The sequence below is a fragment of the Ochotona princeps genome, chromosome 4 (genome assembly GCF_030435755.1).
Source record: "Ochotona princeps isolate mOchPri1 chromosome 4, mOchPri1.hap1, whole genome shotgun sequence".
NCBI classification, from domain to species: Eukaryota; Metazoa; Chordata; class Mammalia; order Lagomorpha; family Ochotonidae; genus Ochotona; species Ochotona princeps.
Genome location: NC_080835.1, coordinates 5,764,964 through 5,782,621, shown reverse-complemented (window position 1 = coordinate 5,782,621; position 17,658 = coordinate 5,764,964). Strand labels below are relative to the sequence as shown.

Sequence of the window (17,658 nt, the reverse complement as noted above, 5' to 3'; positions counted from 1 at the left end):
AGCAGAAGGCAGCTGGAAGGAGTGGGCCAGGGAGCCCCGTGCCCGGGCCCAGCGGGGAGCCAAGACCCACCACAACCTGGGGACTGTATCCTGGGCTGATCTCTGAATCTCAGCTGGGATGCTGGTAGAAGGTGGGGCAGGGAGGGGGTGTGCAGGAATAAAGCCGGCTTCCAACCACATGAGTCCTTTACAAAGTCTGCTGGCCCCAGCTGGGGGTCCTGGAGCCAGAGGGGACCAGGAGGGCAGAAGGCCATCTCCAGGGGATGGATTCGATTGGGCTTGCCAGAAGCTGGGTGTCCCAGTGGTGGGTGAGGGGGTGGGGTCAGCGAGCTGGGGTGGGGCTTGGGGACTCTGGCACCCCTCTGGGACAGAGCCCCTCCCTAGGGAACTGGTGGGAGGAGTGGGAGGGAGCTCCAAGGTGCTTCCCTGGGTGGGGCGGTGGGAGAATAATTAGGTTGGGCAGTGGCAGGAAGTGAGTCAGGGTACCTGGGTGGAGCGTGGCTGCTGGAGCTGGCAGAAGGGGGCCTGAGTTTGGGGTAGGCAGAACTGGGGGTGCCTGCAGCTAGCCCAGCCTCCGCAGTGTGACCTGTGCGGGCAGCAGCCAGGGTTGTTGCCCCTCTCCAGGAGTTGTGCAGTGCTGTGTGGGGTGGTGCACCTGCTGCCTGTCGGCAGAGGCCTCTGATGGCTGCCCTGGTCCACCCCTGCTCCCACAGTGGCCACTGAAGGCCTGGGCCTCATGGGAGGCGGCTTCCTGTGACATTTCCACCTTGGGGATTCACAATGGCTACTGCCAGATAGCGTGTGTTGGGGTTGGGAGTGGGAACAGCCACTGGGCGGGCTCCCAGGTGCTTCTGCAGATCCCCCTTAAAGAAACTTGGGCCCCGCTTCCTGCCATAGGCTCCTGGGCTTGGCACAGCCCCTGTCAGTAGCAGGCTTCATCTGTGGAGTGTGGGAGTCCTAAGAGCTGAGGCCATGGCAGGAGTGGGGGCTGGAGAGGTTTGACTGCTTGACCTGTGGACCCCAGGGGTGATGGGGCTGGGCCGGGCCCTGCTGCCCACCCAGATCCCAGCACTGTGGCCTGCCTAGCTTGGTGCCTCTAAGTAACATTCCTGGGGCAGAGGTGGTGCTGGCTGGTGTAGGGCGACACACGTCTTTACCACCAAACCATCCTTTACTGTGTTCCAGGGGTGACCAGAAAGGGGGCTGTTCTGAAATCCCTCCTTTTTGCCCATGGAACAGAAAGTCCCAGGATATTTGCCCCCCACAACCCCTGAAGGATCGGCTCTGGTGGAAGGAGGGCCCCAGAAATGCGCGTAGGCACGGGCCCCCCACACCTTGGGGCGCATACTTCTCTACCAGCAATAGCAAGCGTCCTGGGGCAGGTTACCCAAGCCGGGCCTCTAGGTCACCCGCGGGTTCCTGGCAGGGTCGCAGGGAAGGGTCGCGTGGGGTCCCAGAGCGCGCAGTCCCGATGCTCACCCGGACTACCCCGCATCGGTCCGCCGCCTGGCGCTGTCACGTTCCAGCACCCTGAGTCAGGCGGCGGCGGCGGGGCGGGGAGACACGGGAGGCGGCGCCGGCGCCGGTCTCAACCCCGGAGGCGGCACCAGGAAGCGCCCGCCCCAGCCGGAGCCGCCATGTAACCGGCGCCGCCCGGAGCCCGAGCCGCGCGCCGGCCCCCTCCCCCCTAGCGACCCGCGCGCCATGGGGGACGAGGACGAGGAGGAGGGCTGCGCCGTGGAGATGCAAATCACGGAAGGTGGGTGCACGGCCGGCCAGGGCTGCCCCCATCCCCTGGGGGGTGGCATGGAGGGGGAAGAGCTGGGAAGAGTCGCGGCGGGCGGGACTCATTGGCTCCCTGTGCTGCAGCCAACCTGACGGGGCACGAGGAGAAGGTGAGCGTGGAGAACTTCGAGCTACTCAAGGTGCTGGGCACGGGAGGTGAGGACCCCCACCCCCACCCTGGTGCTGGGGCAGGCGTCCCCAGCGCCCCCGGCCTCCCTTGCCTAAGGAGGCCCCCCCTTTCGCTTGCCGGCTCCACCCTGCTGTCCCAGGGTTTGGTCCCCACTTCCAGGGCGCTCCAGGTTGACATCATTGCTTCCTGCCAGGGCCTGTGCTTGCATGCCCCCTTCCCCGGGCCCAACCTGCAGCCTTGGGGCTTTGCGCCCCTCCCAACTGACTGGCACTGCGGGTCCCCTTTGCGCCATGGGAGATCCGCTTTGCTCCAAACTCCCCCGGGGCCTGCTTGGCTTTGCACAGCTCTCCTCATGGCCAGGCGCGGGCGGCTGTCTGCCTTGCTGCAGGCTTCCCATCTGGGTGCTCTGGGCTGGGTTTGCACATGCCCCACACCATCGTGGTCCCGGAGTTGTGCACCACCCCCGGACCCTGGGCTGCACACACCTACTCTAGCAGGTTCTGCCAGCTCCTGGCCCACCCCTTCCTGACTCCCACTTGCTGCTCATCTCTCCCACTTCTGCAGCCTATGGGAAGGTGTTCCTGGTCCGGAAGGCGGATGGGCATGACGCGGGAAAGCTGTATGCCATGAAGGTGCTGCGCAAGGCGGCGCTGGTGCAGCGCTCCAAGACGCAGGAGCACACGCGAACTGAGCGCTCGGTGCTGGAGCTGGTGCGCCAGGCACCCTTCCTGGTCACACTGCACTATGCCTTCCAGACCGACGCCAAGCTGCACCTCATCCTGGGTGAGGCCCGGCAGGAGCGGGAGTGGGTGGGGACAGGGTCAGCGGCCGTGTGTCCTCACTGCTGTACCCCTCTACCCCACGGCTCGCCCTAGACTATGTGAGCGGTGGCGAGATGTTCACCCACCTGTACCAGCGCCAGTACTTCAAGGAGGCTGAGGTGCGCGTGTATGGCGGGGAGATCGTGCTGGCGCTGGATCACCTACACAAGGTGTGTGCTGCGGTCAAGCCTCACCAGGGGCTGCCTCTCCACCCAGGCCTCCGGGCGCTGCCTCCTGGGCTGTCCTTCCTCCCCATGAGCCTCCTCCAAGGGGCTTTCCTCTCCCAGGGGACCCCTTGCCACTTGCACAGCACTTCCTCAATCGGAGACCTCAGGCTGGCCTCCCAGCCTCCCTGAGCCCCTGCACCCTTCCTGCCTCACTTTGGGGTCTTCCTGGGACCATGTGCCGCCTTCACCTGCTGATGGCCTGGTACCGCCAGGGCCCCTGTCCCTGCCTCCCTCTCGGGCTCCCCTGCTCAGTGCCGGTGTCGTCCCTTGCCAGCTGGGCATCGTCTACCGGGATCTGAAGCTGGAGAACGTGCTGCTGGACGCGGACGGCCACATTGTGCTCACGGACTTTGGGCTCAGCAAGGAGTTCCTCACGGAGGAGGTGTGTGGATGGCAGCCCTTGCCTTTACCCTCGCCACACTGCCCTGTGGTGCCGGCCTGGGGGCCAGCTGGGTGTCTATATGGGTCGCTTTGTCCCTCCCTACCCCAGAAAGAACGCACCTTCTCCTTCTGTGGCACCATCGAGTACATGGCACCTGAGATCATCCGTAGCAAGGCGGGCCACGGCAAGGTGGGCTTGGGTGTGGGGAGGGTGCTGGGGTGCAGCGGTAGGTGATGCAGGCCCTGAGCCCACTGTGTCCCACAGGCTGTGGACTGGTGGAGCCTGGGGATCTTGCTCTTTGAGCTGCTCACAGGGGCCTCGCCCTTTACCCTGGAGGGCGAGAGGAACACACAGGCCGAAGTGTCCCGGTGAGTGTGACTTCATGGGTGGTGGGCGGCGGGGTCGAGGAGGGGAGGGGGCCCGCTGCCCCTGACACCCCCCCCAATCCTCCCAGACGCATCCTGAAGTGCTCCCCTCCCTTCCCCCCCCGGATCGGGCCCGTGGCGCAGGACCTGCTGCAGCGGCTACTGTGCAAGGACCCCAGGAAGCGACTGGGCGCTGGGCCCCAGGGCGCACAGGAAGTCAAGAGTCACCCTTTCTTCCAGGTGAGCGCCCCCCCCCCCCACCACCTTTCCCTGCTCCTGCACTTTGAGCCAGGCTGGAGCTGCCACTCTGGAGTTAGCGGGATGCTGGAGGTCTGCCCGGAGTCTGGCCCCATTTCACTTTTTTTTTTCCCCAACCCCCCAAAGAAAGCAAAGCCTCAGTGAGCCAAGGTCGCTCAGCCATCACCATGGAAACCGGGCATTGCATGGACTGGCCTGTTGGGGTGGGCATGGCTTGGGGCTGCGTCAGTCAGCTGGTTCACTGGACGGGGCTGTGGAGGGCAGGCAACCTGGCCACAGCAGCCCAGAATGGCAGGTGAAACTGGCATTAGATCCTGTCTCTGCTATTGGCACCAAAAACATAAACCCTGGTGCGGAGCTTTTAGCATGCTGCCAGGCACTGGGCCGTGAGCAGGTGACTCAGATGGCTGGGTCCAAGTGTGCAGTCTCCTGATCCCGTGTGGATGCTGCTTCTGCAGGGAGGCAGAGCAGAGAGTACCGCAGGTCAGGGAGCGGCGAGGCAGTCAGTGGGACAGGCTGCCTCGCAGTGAGAAGGACCCCGCAGGACCTGCTGGCTGTGCCATCCTGCTGCATGCCAGCCTGTCACATGCCTGCCCTCTCCAGCCATCTTTTCACTCCAGCTCCAGAAGCACCTTGCCTGCCCTCCTTGATACTATTAGCAGGGAAGCTGAGATTCTGAGAGCGCCACCCCATGGCTGGTCCTGTCGCAGATGGCCCTGGCGGCCAGTGACCCCAAGTTGAACTTGAGATCAAGTTTTGGCTCTACTTCCCATTCTAGCTTCCTGCTAATGCCTGCTGTGGGAGGCAGCAGGGAATTGGCCAAGTGGCTGGGTCCCTGTGGTTCATGTGGCGGACGTGGGTGGAGCTCTCAGCTCTTGGCTTGGGTCTGGACCAGGCCCTGGCCTCGGCTGCTGTGGACATGCAGGGAATGGCAGGTGCCTGCCTTTCAAATAAAAAAATATGTATAAGTAACTTTTAAAAATGGTGGTAGCTATCAAGGCAATTCGCCTGCTTGAAGAAGATCTGAACAGTGATCTAAACAACATGGAGGTCTTTATCATATCGTGGGGTCTTCAGCAACCCCCATAACTATCTATATACATATATATGTACAGATACAATATTTATCTATTTTATTCATTTGTTTATTTTTATTTGAAAGGCAGTTATTACAGAGAGAAAGAGAGAAGGTCTTTGATCCACTGTTTCACTCCTCAAATGGTCACAATGGCTGGAGCTGGACCAAGGTTGAAGTCAGGAGTGCAGAACCAGGAGCTTGCTCCAAGTCTCCCATGTAGGTGCTGGGGTCCAAAGCTTTGGGCCATCCTCTGCTTTTCCAGACAGGGAACTGGATGGGAAGTGGCGCAGCCAGGACATGAACCAGTGCCCGTATGGGATGCTGGTGCCGAAGGCTGTGATTTAGCTTGCTACGTCACAGTGCCAGCTTGACAACAGTCTTCATCTCTAGTGTTGTCTCATGGCCTTTGCTGTCCAAGCTGGCCAGAAGGCAGGACGAAGAAGGAAAATGGCACATATGGCGCTGGCCGCTTTGCACCTGCTTGCTGACTGGCTCTTATGCTGACAAGTTGCCAGTAACCCTTAGCTGCCCGGAAGTCCCAGCTGTACACATGTTGGTTATGTGGAGTAAAACCGTGGGGCTATGACAATAAGGCAGGCAGGGGACAGGCGGCTAATAAGGTGATGAGCAGGCTTGGGCACAGTGACTGACACCCACAGGGACAGCTCCTGGAAGTGGAAAATGGAAGGAGAGAGCCCTGCACAATGGCTCAATTGGCTAATCTTCCTCTTGCAAATGCCGGGATCCTATGTGAGCGCTAGTTTGTGTCCTGGCTGCTCCACTTCCCATCCAGCTCCCGGCCTGTGGCCTGGGAAAGCAGTCGAGAATGGTCCAAAGCCTTGGGACCCTGCAACCATGTGGGAGACCCTGAAGAAGCTCCTGGCTTCTGGTTTTGGATCGGCTCAGTTCTGGCCATTGCAGCCATGTGGGGAGTGAGCAGCAGATGAAAGATGTTTCTCTTGGTTTCTCCTTTTCTCTGTAAATCTGCTTTTCCAACAGAAATAAATAAATCTTTTTAAAAAAAAGGTTAAAAAATGAAGTTCACATACAACACAATGGTCCCAACTATAGACCATTATACTTAGTGACATTAACCAATCCCCAAAGGACAAATATCATATGTTTTTTCTGCTCTAAGGCAATCTTCATGCGAAATATAAGACCAATAGAGATCTAGGTAACATGTATGTGCCTGTATTCATTTAGGGGAACTGTGTAATAGAGACTAGCATGCCAGGAAGTGAAGATACACTGCAGTAGGCAGATCTACTCTGAATACGAGATGGATTCCCAATGAAACTATTACATACATCTTGACAGAACGATGCTGGGTTTTCTACCTATACTTACAATGTCAGGATACACTTGAATAGCAGAATGATGGACTGGTGAGTGTTGTTGAAGGATTGAACTATGGTGATAATATGGAGAAAAACAGTAGGGAGAGGGTGGAAGGGGGAGACTCTGAGCCTAGGAACTATATCATGAAAGAAAAGTGGGAGGATTCTGACTTCAGGCTGGGCTGCATCTAGGTACCTTCATGTGCCTAAAGACTTTATCCTCAGACCCCAAGTGGGTTTCTGGCCTTCTAGACCCACATCCTCTCAGATTCAAGTCTGGGGACAGCCAGAGCTGTGCCTGACGCTCTGTTGATTCTGTACCCTGGGTTGGGGGGAACAGGTCAGGAAAGCTGCAGTGGAAAAGGATTCCTGTCCTGCCCTTTGACCCCTAGCCTTTGATCCCTCTTGCCCAGGGTTTGGACTGGGTCGCTCTGGCTGCCAGGAAGATTCCTGCCCCGTTCCAGCCCCAGATCCGCTCGGAGCTGGACGTGGGCAACTTTGCGGAGGAGTTCACTCGGCTGGAGCCTGTCTACTCGCCCCCTGGGAGCCCCCCGCCGGGTGACCCTCGAGTCTTCCAGGTGAGCTGGGGGCACTCAGGGTATGTCAAGGGAGGCAGGTGCTGCTGTGGGTGCTGCCTGGGGCCTGTGTCCACTCCCCAGGCCCCCGGGTGTGTGAGGTATGTGTTGGTCCTAGTGTCTTCCGCAACAGAGTGCGTTTGGCAGTTCAAGGTTAATTTTGTTTTATGAAATGTGTACTTTGAGGGCCCAGCAGCCACCACCAACGATGTAGGTTTCTCATAAGAGCACTGGCTTGAGTTCCCGCTGCCCCACTTTCAGTCCACCTTCTTACTGATGTGCTCAGGAAAGCACTGGGAGATGGTCTGAGTGCCTGGGCTTCTGCAGCCATGTGGGGGAGCTGGAGGAAGCTCCTGACTGACTCCTGGCTTCAGCTTGGCTTAGGTCCAGTCATTGTGGCTATCTGGGGAATGAACCAGTGGCTGAAAGATCTCTGTCTCTCCCAAAGGCAGAGTGAAAGACAGAGAGAGACAGAGAGAGAGAGAGATCTTCCAGCTATTGGTTCACTCCTCTCATGGCCTGGCCTGGGCAAGGCTGGAGCCAGGAGCTCTTTTCAGATCCACCACGTGGGTGCATGGAGCCCGGGTATTTGGCCCATCCTCTGCTGCTTTCCCAGGCTCATTAGTAGGGAGTCTGATCAGAAATGGAGCAGCCGGGTCTTGAACCAGCGTTGTGATATGGGATGTTGGCATTGGAAGCAGTGGCTTAATCCCCTGCACTACAATGCCCACTCCTTCCCCACCATTTTGTTTTATTTATTTGGAAAGCCCAGAGAGACAGAGAAGAGTCGTCCATTCTTATCCACTGGTCACTTCTTAGATGTGCCCAATAATAGGGTTTGTGCCAAGCTGCAGCCAGGAGCCTGGTTCTACTTGGGGTCTCTCACGGGGGTGCCAGGGACCCCAGCACTTGGCTGCCACCTGCTGCCTCCCAGGGTGTGTGCTAGCAGGAAGCTGGGAGCAGAACTGAGACTTGAACCTAAACTGTCTGATGCCACTGTAACCTCTGCACCCTAGGCTGGTCTTTAAATGTCAGGTTAGCGACCCGTCTAGGCCATCACCTTACAATATTTATTTATTATTGTTAAAAAAGACTTTTATTGATTTATTTGAGTTGGTGGTTACAGAGATAGGGGAGAGAGAATGAGATCTTCACTCCTCACATGGCCGCAACAACTGGGGCCTGGTACAGGCCCAAGTGGCCAGCCAGGAACTCCATCTGGGGTCTCTCCCGTGGGTGTAGGGTCATCTTCTGGTGCTTTCCAGGCATGTTAGCAGGGAGTTGGAGCAGAAGTGGAGCAACTGGAACTACAGCTGGCACTCCTGTGGGATGCCAGTGCCACAGATGGCAGGTTAACTGGCTGTGCCACAACACTGGACCTGGTTTTAATTTTTTAAAAATAGTTTTATTTATTTAAAAAGCAGAGTGATAGAGAGTGAGAGAAAGAAAAAAAAAAAAAGATATTCCATCTGCTGATTTAAAGCCAGGAGCCTGAGCTCTGTCTGGGAGTTCCCCATACATTTGGGTCACCTTGCCCTGTTTTCCCAGGGTCACCATGTGGAGTGGGACACCACCAATGCAAGTGATGACTTAACTCACATTGCCACAAGGCCGGCCCCATTTTTTCCCTTGTTTGAATGGTCACTGGTGGACATGACATGTCACGCCTCTAGGGGCGCTGGGGCCCTCCCTCGCATGTTGGACGTGGCCCTCGCCCAGCGCCTCATCTTCAGTACTGATGTGGTGCTCTGGAGGGCAGTGCCAGAAGCAGGGAGGGCGGTTCCCAGGGCGCAGACCACAACTCTGTGCCTTTGCCCAGGCTGTTCCACCCACTGCACTACCAGCCGCTGCCTACGCTCAGAGTCCATTCCCTTGGCCCCTGGACCAACCTGTGTCCTGTGCCGCAGTCCTCAGCACACACTACTCCCTTCTGGGGACCTAACTACGTGCCATCTCCATGAGGGCCTTCTTGAGCTGTCTGCCCGGCCTGGCATCTCCCTAGGGGGCAGGACTGTCCCTAAGCCTTGCACGGGGCAGGCCTGCAATTCACAGTCCACACATAGAAGTCAGAGGAGATCCTTGCCAAGCGTGACTTGCTTCATGGGTTGAAAAAGTGGGTGTTGCTTGCTCCCTGGAGCTGCGTCTCTTGGAGACAACTTCCCACAGGTAAAGCTAGCTGGAGCAATCCCTGGAACAGGGAGCTGTGGCCTTGGAGGGCAGGGGGTTGAGCCGCTGCCGGTGGCGCTGCCCCTGCCACCCACGTGGGAGACCCAATGCAGCTCCTGGACCCTGGCTTTAGCCTGGCGCAGACTTGGCTGTTGAGGACCGTATGGGGGCACTGCATATGTGAGGCGTCTGTTTCTTCCTCTCTGTTTCTCTGTGTATCAAATGAAAAATAAATAAATATGTTGTAAGAAAAGAGGAAGAAATCCCACAAGCCGCCGAGGTACAGGTCCTTTATATTTCCCCAGCAGCCCCATCTTCCAGGGTAGGTGGAAGTCTGGTTTATGAGGAAGCATAGCAATAGGGTTAGGGTCCTAGCAATAGGGTTAGGACACCCATGGGCCCTGTGAGAATGCCTGGTTGGAATCCCCGGTCACTTCTTTTTTTTTTTTTAAAGATTTATTTATTTTTATTACAAAGTCAGATAGACAGAGAGGAGGAGAGACAGAGAGGAAGATCCTCCGTCTGATGATTCACTCCCCAAGTGACTGCAACGGCTGGCACCGTGCCGATCCGAAGCAGGGAACCAGGAACCCTTTCCAGGTCTCCCACGCTGGCACAGGGTCCCAGAGCTTTGGGCCGTCCTCGACTGCTTTCTCAGGCCACAAGCAGGGAGCTGGATGGGAAGCAGGGCCGCCGGGATTAGAACCGGCCTCCATATGGGATCCCGGTGTGTTCAAGGCGAGGACTTTAGCCGCTAGGCCATGCCGCCAGGCTCCCCGGTCACTTCTAATTTTTATTTTCAAAGACTTACTTATTTTTGAAAGGTTGCGATAGAGAGGGAGAGACAGAATAACAGAGAGGTATCTTCTGTCTACTAGTTCGCTTCCCAGAGGTAGCTAGGAGCCTGGAATTCCATCCTGGTCTCCCACATGGGTGCAGGGTCCCAAGCACTTGGGCTATCCTTGGCTGCTTTCCCAGGAGATCAGCAGGGAGCTGGATCAGAAATGGAGCTGCCAGGACAGGAACCGGAGTCCACATAGGATGCCAGTGGCAGTGTGGCAAGCAGGGGCTTAAACCTCCTGTGCCAGACCCTGCAGGGAGTTGGGGGCTGCGCGGAGAAGGGCTGGGTCAAAGTCTTCTGAGGGGCGAGAAGAGACAGACGTGGTCCCCAGGGACCGTGGAACAAGGTGGAATGGGCAGTGTTCGCATCCTGTACCCCAAGATGGGGCGGGAGCCCCCCTCACTCCCTGTGCCCCTTTTCCCTCTGCCACTCCCACCCCAACCCAGGTCTGGGCCCTCCTAGGACTCTGCCCCCATCCGCCCCCTCCCCTGCCCCACAGGGCTACTCCTTCGTGGCACCTTCCATCCTGTTTGATCACAACAATGCGGTGATGATGGATGCGTTGCAAGCTCCTGGTGCTGGAGACCGGCCGGGTCGCGCTGCGGTGGCCAGGAGCGCCATGATGCAGGTGACTAGGGCCCGAGAGGGGTAGGGGTGGGGATGGATGTGCCGGGCGTCCGTGGTGACCCCGGTGAGTGAGGTCCCAGCACTTCAGAGGAGGGCGTAGCCTCTGACGCACGTGCTTCGCTGTTTCCTCCCACACCCCCGCCACACCTCCAGGACTCGCCCTTCTTCCAGCAGTACGAGCTGGACCTGCGGGAACCGGCGCTGGGTCAGGGCAGCTTCTCCGTGTGTCGCCGCTGCCGCCAGCGCCAGAGCGGTCAGGAGTTCGCCGTCAAGATCCTGAGCCGCAGGTGGGCGGGCGCGAGTGCGGGCCGTGGGGTACGGTGCCGGTGAGGGGGCTGGGCACCTGCTTCATCTGCTCCGCGAACCCCCTCCTCCTTCTCCGAACCCCTCAGGCTGGAGGCGAACACGCAGCGCGAAGTGGCCGCCCTGCGGCTGTGCCAGTCGCACCCCAACGTGGTGCGTCTCCACGAGGTGCACCAAGACCAGGTGATGCCCACCGGGCTGGAGGTGGAGTGGCACTGGAGGGCGGAGGGGGCGCGAGGGGGTCGAAAGAGACTCGGGAGGTGGAACTGTAGAGGGAAGGGGAGGAGCAGGGCTGGGGACCCGAGGACAGAACCGAGGATGGAGGAGGAATTTTGGGGGAAAGAGGGTGGCCTGGGAGCCGGACTGACCGCGTCCTGCCGTGTTTTGCCGCCCGCAGCTGCACACGTACCTGGTCCTGGAGTTGCTGCGGGGAGGTGAGCTGCTGGAGCGCATCCGCCAGAAGCGGCACTTCAGCGAGTCGGAGGCGAGCCAAATCCTGCGCAGCCTTGTGTCAGCCGTGAGCTTCCTGCACGAGGAGGCGGGCGTGGTGCACCGTGACCTGAAGCCCGAGGTGCGTGCAGGGCCCGGGCAGCGGGGGTGGTGGACAGGGCCGGCCGCGGGGTCTGCCTCCCTCTCACCGCGCCCCCTCCTCTTGCCCCCTAATGCTCACAGAACATCCTTTACGCGGACGACTCTCCCGGGGCCCCCGTGAAGATCATTGACTTTGGGTTTGCGCGGCTGCGGCCGAAAAGCCCGGCGGGGCCCATGCAGACGCCCTGCTTCACGCTGCAGTACGCGGCCCCGGAGCTGCTGGCCCAGCAGGGTTACGACGAGTCTTGCGACCTCTGGAGCCTGGGCGTCATTCTGGTATAGCGCAGGGTGCCCGGCCGCCTGATCTTGGGGTGATGGCGCCTGGTGCCAGGGTTAGGAGTGGTTCTGGGCTGCCTGATCTTGGGGTCGTGGCAGGGGTTGGGGCCTCCCAGGTAGGGGTGTCAGGGTTGTAATTGAACCCGGGATGGGGCATCTCTCTGATGTGGGGTAGAGGTAGAAGTAGGGCTTCGTGGGGCAGATGTCTCAGGACTTACGCCAGAGGAGAGGCCCTGTCTCACCCCCCCCACCCCCTTCCTTGCAGTACATGATGCTGTCGGGGCAGGTGCCCTTCCAAGGGGCCTCAGGCCAGGGCGGGCAGAGCCAGGCGGCCGAGATCATGTGCAAGATCCGAGAGGGGCGCTTCTCGCTAGACGGGGAGGCCTGGCAGGGGGTGTCGGAGGAGGCCAAGGAGCTGGTCCGAGGTGCGCAGCTGCTCGCCCCAGGTCACAGGGCGAGGGATGGGGGGAGGCCGGACGGGGTCACAGGTTGGGGTGGGGTAGAGAAGGGGGGTTGCAGATAGACCCCTCCTTGGGGTGCATTTCCCCCCACGAGGCCCCTCCCCGCCCACAGGACTGTTGACCGTGGACCCGGCCAAGAGGCTGAAGCTGGAGGGACTGCGGGACAGCTCGTGGCTGCAGGACGGCAGCGCGCGCTCTTCGCCGCCGCTCAGGACACCTGACGTGTTGGAGTCCTCGGGGCCGGCGGTGCGCTCGGGGGTCAACGCCACGTTCATGGTAAGGGTGGGGTCTCCCCAGGAGGGCGGGGAGGGCGGGGGTGGGAATGGGAAGCGAAGTGAGAGCTCGGACTGTGGTCAGGCTTGAGGGTCACGAGGGTCACGACTTTTCGGGAAGCCTGGACCTAGAGGGAGAGCTGGGGGAGGAGGTGAGGTTAGGGAAGGCCCAGGTCGGAGTCAGAGCTGGAATCTACAGGCTGGGGCCAAGACCCGACTGGCTGAGTCCTGCTTGCTCCCTGTCAGGCCTTCAACCGCGGCAAGCGCGAGGGCTTCTTCTTGAGGAGCGTGGAGAACGCGCCTCTGGCCAAGAGGCGGAAGCAGAAGTTGCGGAGCGCAGCCGCCTCCCGCCGGGGCTCCGCTGCACCTACCGCTAAAGGGGTCCCCCGCCGAGCCAACGGCCCCCTTTCGCCCTCCTAGCCTCCCTCCCCCTGGCCACTGGGACCCCCCCCTTTGCCCCCTGGACTGTGACCCAACTTGCTGTCCCGAGCCTTTGCCTGGGTCCCCAGGGACCACCCTGCCCGCCCTCCTTCCCTCCCATGACAGAGCAGAAGTATTTTTATAAGCAGATTTTTTTTTTAATGTCTTATCTGGTAGATCTAGTGCAGCAGGGAAAAGGGGTCTGCTGGCAGGGGGAGCGGCAGATTATTCCCCAGTGTGGCCCTATTGAGGGGGCGCTGCTCCTGTGGGGAGGACTCCGCCCCCATTTCTAAGCTCTGAGTTGGAGGGTTGGGGAGACGTGGGGAGAGCTGGGGACCCCCCTCCGTTCTCCCCACTCCCAGAGCCTGCCCCTGGGAGGGGGCGCCCTCAAGCTGTTACTTTTGGAACTGTGCAATTGCTTCCACCAGACTTGTGTTTTGGGGGGAGGGGATTGAAGAGGAAGCCCTGGGGGACACCCCTGAAGCCTCGCTTTGTGTATCACCTGCTGCTCCTCCACTGGGGCGCAGGAGGGAGGCAAGCGACTCCTCCCCCGCTAAAAGGGGAGGCCCCTTCTCACCCCTCCCCTCCCCTTTGGCACAGTCGCTCCTGGCTGGGGGTGGCGTCTTGGGGGGCATCAGGGCTGGGCGTCCTGGGTCACTGCTCAGCACACGCAGGCTGTGCCTTTGATTTTAAAATAAAAGTCCACCCAGCGCTGTGTGCACGCGTGTTTGTGTCACTGTCATGGGGGAAGAATGGGGGGGCTCTTGGAGGGATGGGCCCTCTGTCCTTGGCTTTAACAGTGTAAGCAGGGGTGCACCCAGGGAAGTTCTGCCGGCTATGGGTGCTGCATAAGCCAACCTGGACCCACCACTTCTGATTCAAGTTTTCGCTAACGCTCCTGGGAAAGCAGCTGGAGATGGCCCAAAGCCTTGGACCCTGCACCCATGTGGGAGACCCAGATGAAGCTCCTCACTTTTGGTTTCGGACTGGACCAGCTCTGGTGTTGCGGCCTTTTGGGGAGTGACCAGCGGAGGTGGGGGTGGGGATGACCCTGAAGCTCCCACACGTCTCTTCCTGTCTCCTGTAACTCTGCATTTAAAATCTAAAGGATCCTAAAGAGTGAAAACTCTGCGTGTGCTCTGGCCCTTAGCCAGCACCCCCTGCTCCCAGAAGTGCCTTCCCTGGTCTCCAAGTAGACCAACATGTGCATATCATTCTCATTAATTCAAATTTTTTTAAAAGATTTATTTATTGTATTACAAAGTCAGATATACAGAGAGGAGGAGAGACAGAGAGAAAGATCTTCCATCCGATGATTCACTCCCCAAGTGAGCCGCAACGGCCGGTGCTGTGCCGATCCGAAGCCGGGAACCAGGAATCTCTTCCAGGTCTCCCATGCGGGTGCAGGGTCCCAGAGCTTTGGGCCGTCCTCGACTGCCTTCCCAGGCCACAAGCAGGGAGCTGGATGGGAAGTGGAGCTGCTGGGATTAGAACTGGCGTCCATATGGGATCCCGGGGCGTTCAAGGTGAGGACTTAAGCCGCTAGGCCACGCCGCTGGGCCCCATTAATTCAATGTTAACGTTAGGAAAGAAAGGCAAGAAAGAGAATTAAGAAACTTCTGTCGCCTTTGTCTCTGCAGAGACTGTGTCCATGAGCAGTTTAATGCTTCCGCTGCCAGATTTGTCCTTGTTGGTACAGGTGTCCAGCGGAAGTGGTGTCAACCTGGAATTGGGAACAGGTGTCTGGCACAGTGGTTAGGATGTTCTCCAGGACACAGATATCTCATATCACATCGTGTGGGTTCTGTTAACCCAGGCACACTCCAGGAAGCAGCAGGTGCCAGCTCAACTCCTCAGGCACCTCCTGCTCACATAGGAGACCCCAGTGCAGCTCCTGGCTCCTGCCTTCAGCCTGACCCAGCCCTGGCTCTGGGGGTTTTTGGAGAGTGATCCAGCAGGGGGGCAGAGGGAGAGCGGTTTTTGTCTGTTCTAATATATGAATGTTAACTTAAACCGGAGGTGGGGAAGGCAGTGACATTGTGGTTAGAGCGTTAAGCAGTGGCCTGCAGTGCCAGCATCCCATGCGAGTGCCAGTCGTAGTCCTAGTTGCTCTGCTTCCTGTCTAGCTCCCTGTGAATGTACACTGTGGGAAACAGCAGTTTTTAAGCCACAGCTCTCGTGTGAGAGACCAGATGGCATTCCAGGTTCCTGGCTTTGGGAAGTAAACCAGCAAATGGAAGATCTTTTCCTGTCCTTTCTTACCTCCATCATTCTGCCTTTTAAAGGAAGAGAGAGGGTCCCCACACCATGGTTCAGTTGGCTAATCATCCCCTTTCAAGCGTCAGGGTCCCATATGGGCGCTGGTTTGTGTCCTGGCTACTCCACATCCCATCCAGCTCCCTACTTATGGCCTGGGAAAGCAGTAGATGATGGCACAAAGCCTTGGGACCCTGCACCCGCATGGGAGACCCAGAAGACGCTCCTGGCTTCTGGCTTTGGATCAACTCAGCTCTGATTGTTGGGGCTACTTGGGGAATGAACCAGCAGATGGAAGATCTCTTTCTCTCTGTGTCTCTCCTCTCTGTAAATGTGCCTTTCCAATAAAAATAAATACATCTTCAAAGAAAGAAAGAGAAGAGAGAGAAAGACAGAGAAGGAAATTAAAAACAAAAACAAAACAGAAACAAAAAGACAGGTAAGGGCCTGGAGCAGTAGCAATTCCATATGGGTGCCAATTTGAATCCCAGATGCTCCACTTCCCATCCAGCTCCCTGCCTGTGGCCTGGGAAAGCAGTCGAGGACGGCCCAGAGTTTTGGGGCCCTGCCCCACCACGTGGGAGACCCAGAAGAAGCCACTACGGCCACTTGGGGAGTGAACCAACAGATGGAAAATCTTGCTCTCTGTCTCTCTTTCTCTCTGCAAATCTGCCTTTCCAATAAAAATAAATATTTTTTTTAAAGATTTATTTATTTTTATTACAAAGTCAGATAGACAGAGAGGAGGAGAGACAGAGAGGAAGATCTTCCGTCCAATGATTCACTCCCCAAGTGAGCGCAAAAGCCGGTGCTGTGCCGATCCGAAGCCAGGAACCAGGAACCTCTTCCAGGTCTCCCACGCGGGTGCAGGGTCCCAAAGGTTTGGGCCGTCCTCGATTGCTTTCCCAGGCCACAGGCAGGGAGCTGGATGGGAAGTGGAGCTGCCGGGATTAGAACCGGCGTCCATATGGGATCCCGGGGCGTTCAAGGTGAGGACTTTAGCTGCTAGGCCATGCCACCGGGCCCTAAAAATAAATCTTTTTTAAAAAGCATTTAAAATTAGTAATTGTAGCCTAAAGCTTAAAAAGTGATTGTGGATCTCTTTCTGTGGAATTATTAAATTATGCAATTATTTTTATAATTGTATAGTAACCCATTAAATAGATATGGCATGATATACTTAGCTTTAATTTTTTTCTTTTAGTTTTGATATTGCTTGCATAGTTGAGAGGGCTGCATGCCCATGCGAGGCTCCATTCAGGGAGGGGAGGATTGAAGTTTGGGAAGGCTCGTGGGACACATGTTTCAGGATTATTTTTTCTTTTCTCCTGTGCTCACAGAGTAGGGGGATGGACTGCTCCTTGCCAGTCCTTTGGTATCGCCTTACAGACCTCATGTGGGGAAGAGGGTGTTCTTTGAGTGGCTTTGAGAGTTCTGAGCTCTAGCAGGCTTCATTATATCATTGTACCACGACTGAGAAATTCTTTCCAAGGTCTGTCGGCTGACCAAGTCCATCCACAGGCCCAGGAACACGTTGCAAAGCTTGGCCAGAAGAGTGGTCCAACCTGTTCTGCTTTCCATCCGCTGACGAGGCCCTCTGCATCCCCTGCTGACCTAGAGAGCTGGTCATTGTGTCCCCCAAGTGCATCTGGGCATGCTGTCCATTGCACAGGCATCAGCAACTGAGGAGGCCCAGTCCTGATACAGGCACCCCGAGGTTGGACCACTTTATCTTGTGATGTTCCTTGTGTTGAGGTTTGAGTCCAGCGATTTAGCTGAGGAGTCTCCTGAGAAATCTCACCGGAGTGACCTCAGACTTGTCTCCTGTGTGTGCCAGCCAGGCAGGGTCGGGTTCAGTGTGTCATCTGCACCATATGCTATGGTTTCTTTAATAAGTCTTTTTTTTTAAAATTTTTTTTTTTTTCTTACAAAGTCAGATATACAGAGAGGAGGAGAGATAGAGAGGAAGTGGAGCTGCCGGGATTAGAACCAGCAGCCATATGGGATCCCAGCACATTCAAGGCAAGGACCTTAGCCACTAGGCCACGCCGCCGGGCCCTGTGGTTTCTTTAGATTGCTTCTATTTTTAGGTACATGGGCAGTTTTTATATTCTTTGACTTGTTATTGATCATTTTTCCAATATTTTATTTATTTTGAAAGAATCACATACAGAAAGAGCGATCTTCCATCTGCTGGTTCTTTCCCCAAATGGTCACATTATTGGGGGGTGGTTCAGGCTGAAAGCCACTAATCTGGAATTCCATCCGGGTCTCCCAGGTGGGTTCAGGGGTCTAAACACTTGGGCCATCTTCCACTGCTCTCCCAAGCACATGAACAGGGTATCGGGTTGGAAATGCAGCAGCTGGGACTCCAACTGGTGCCCATGGGATGCTGGATTGCAGGTGGCACTGGCAACAATGACTTTTTTGTCCTTACCCCTTTGCTTCTTTGCCCGTATTTCCTGTGGATGCATTTCTTGGATA

At 57.4% G+C, this 17,658-nt stretch overlaps 1 protein-coding gene across 1 annotated transcript; it reads left to right on the top strand.

Annotated features, from left to right (window-relative positions):
- The first annotated feature begins 1,597 nt into the window (after positions 1 to 1,597).
- Positions 1,598 to 13,068, top strand: RPS6KA4 (ribosomal protein S6 kinase A4). The gene is made up of 17 exons (XM_004596865.3): positions 1,598 to 1,759; positions 1,870 to 1,941; positions 2,480 to 2,698; positions 2,791 to 2,906; positions 3,238 to 3,345; positions 3,454 to 3,534; positions 3,610 to 3,713; positions 3,800 to 3,950; positions 6,800 to 6,964; positions 10,468 to 10,596; positions 10,749 to 10,882; positions 10,988 to 11,081; positions 11,296 to 11,469; positions 11,571 to 11,765; positions 12,031 to 12,190; positions 12,339 to 12,502; positions 12,745 to 13,068. The coding sequence occupies exons 1-17, from the start codon at positions 1,705 to 1,707 to the stop codon at positions 12,916 to 12,918; spliced, it is 2,295 nt and encodes a 764-aa protein (XP_004596922.2). The 5' UTR covers positions 1,598 to 1,704; the 3' UTR covers positions 12,919 to 13,068.
- The last annotated feature ends 4,590 nt before the right edge of the window (positions 13,069 to 17,658 follow it).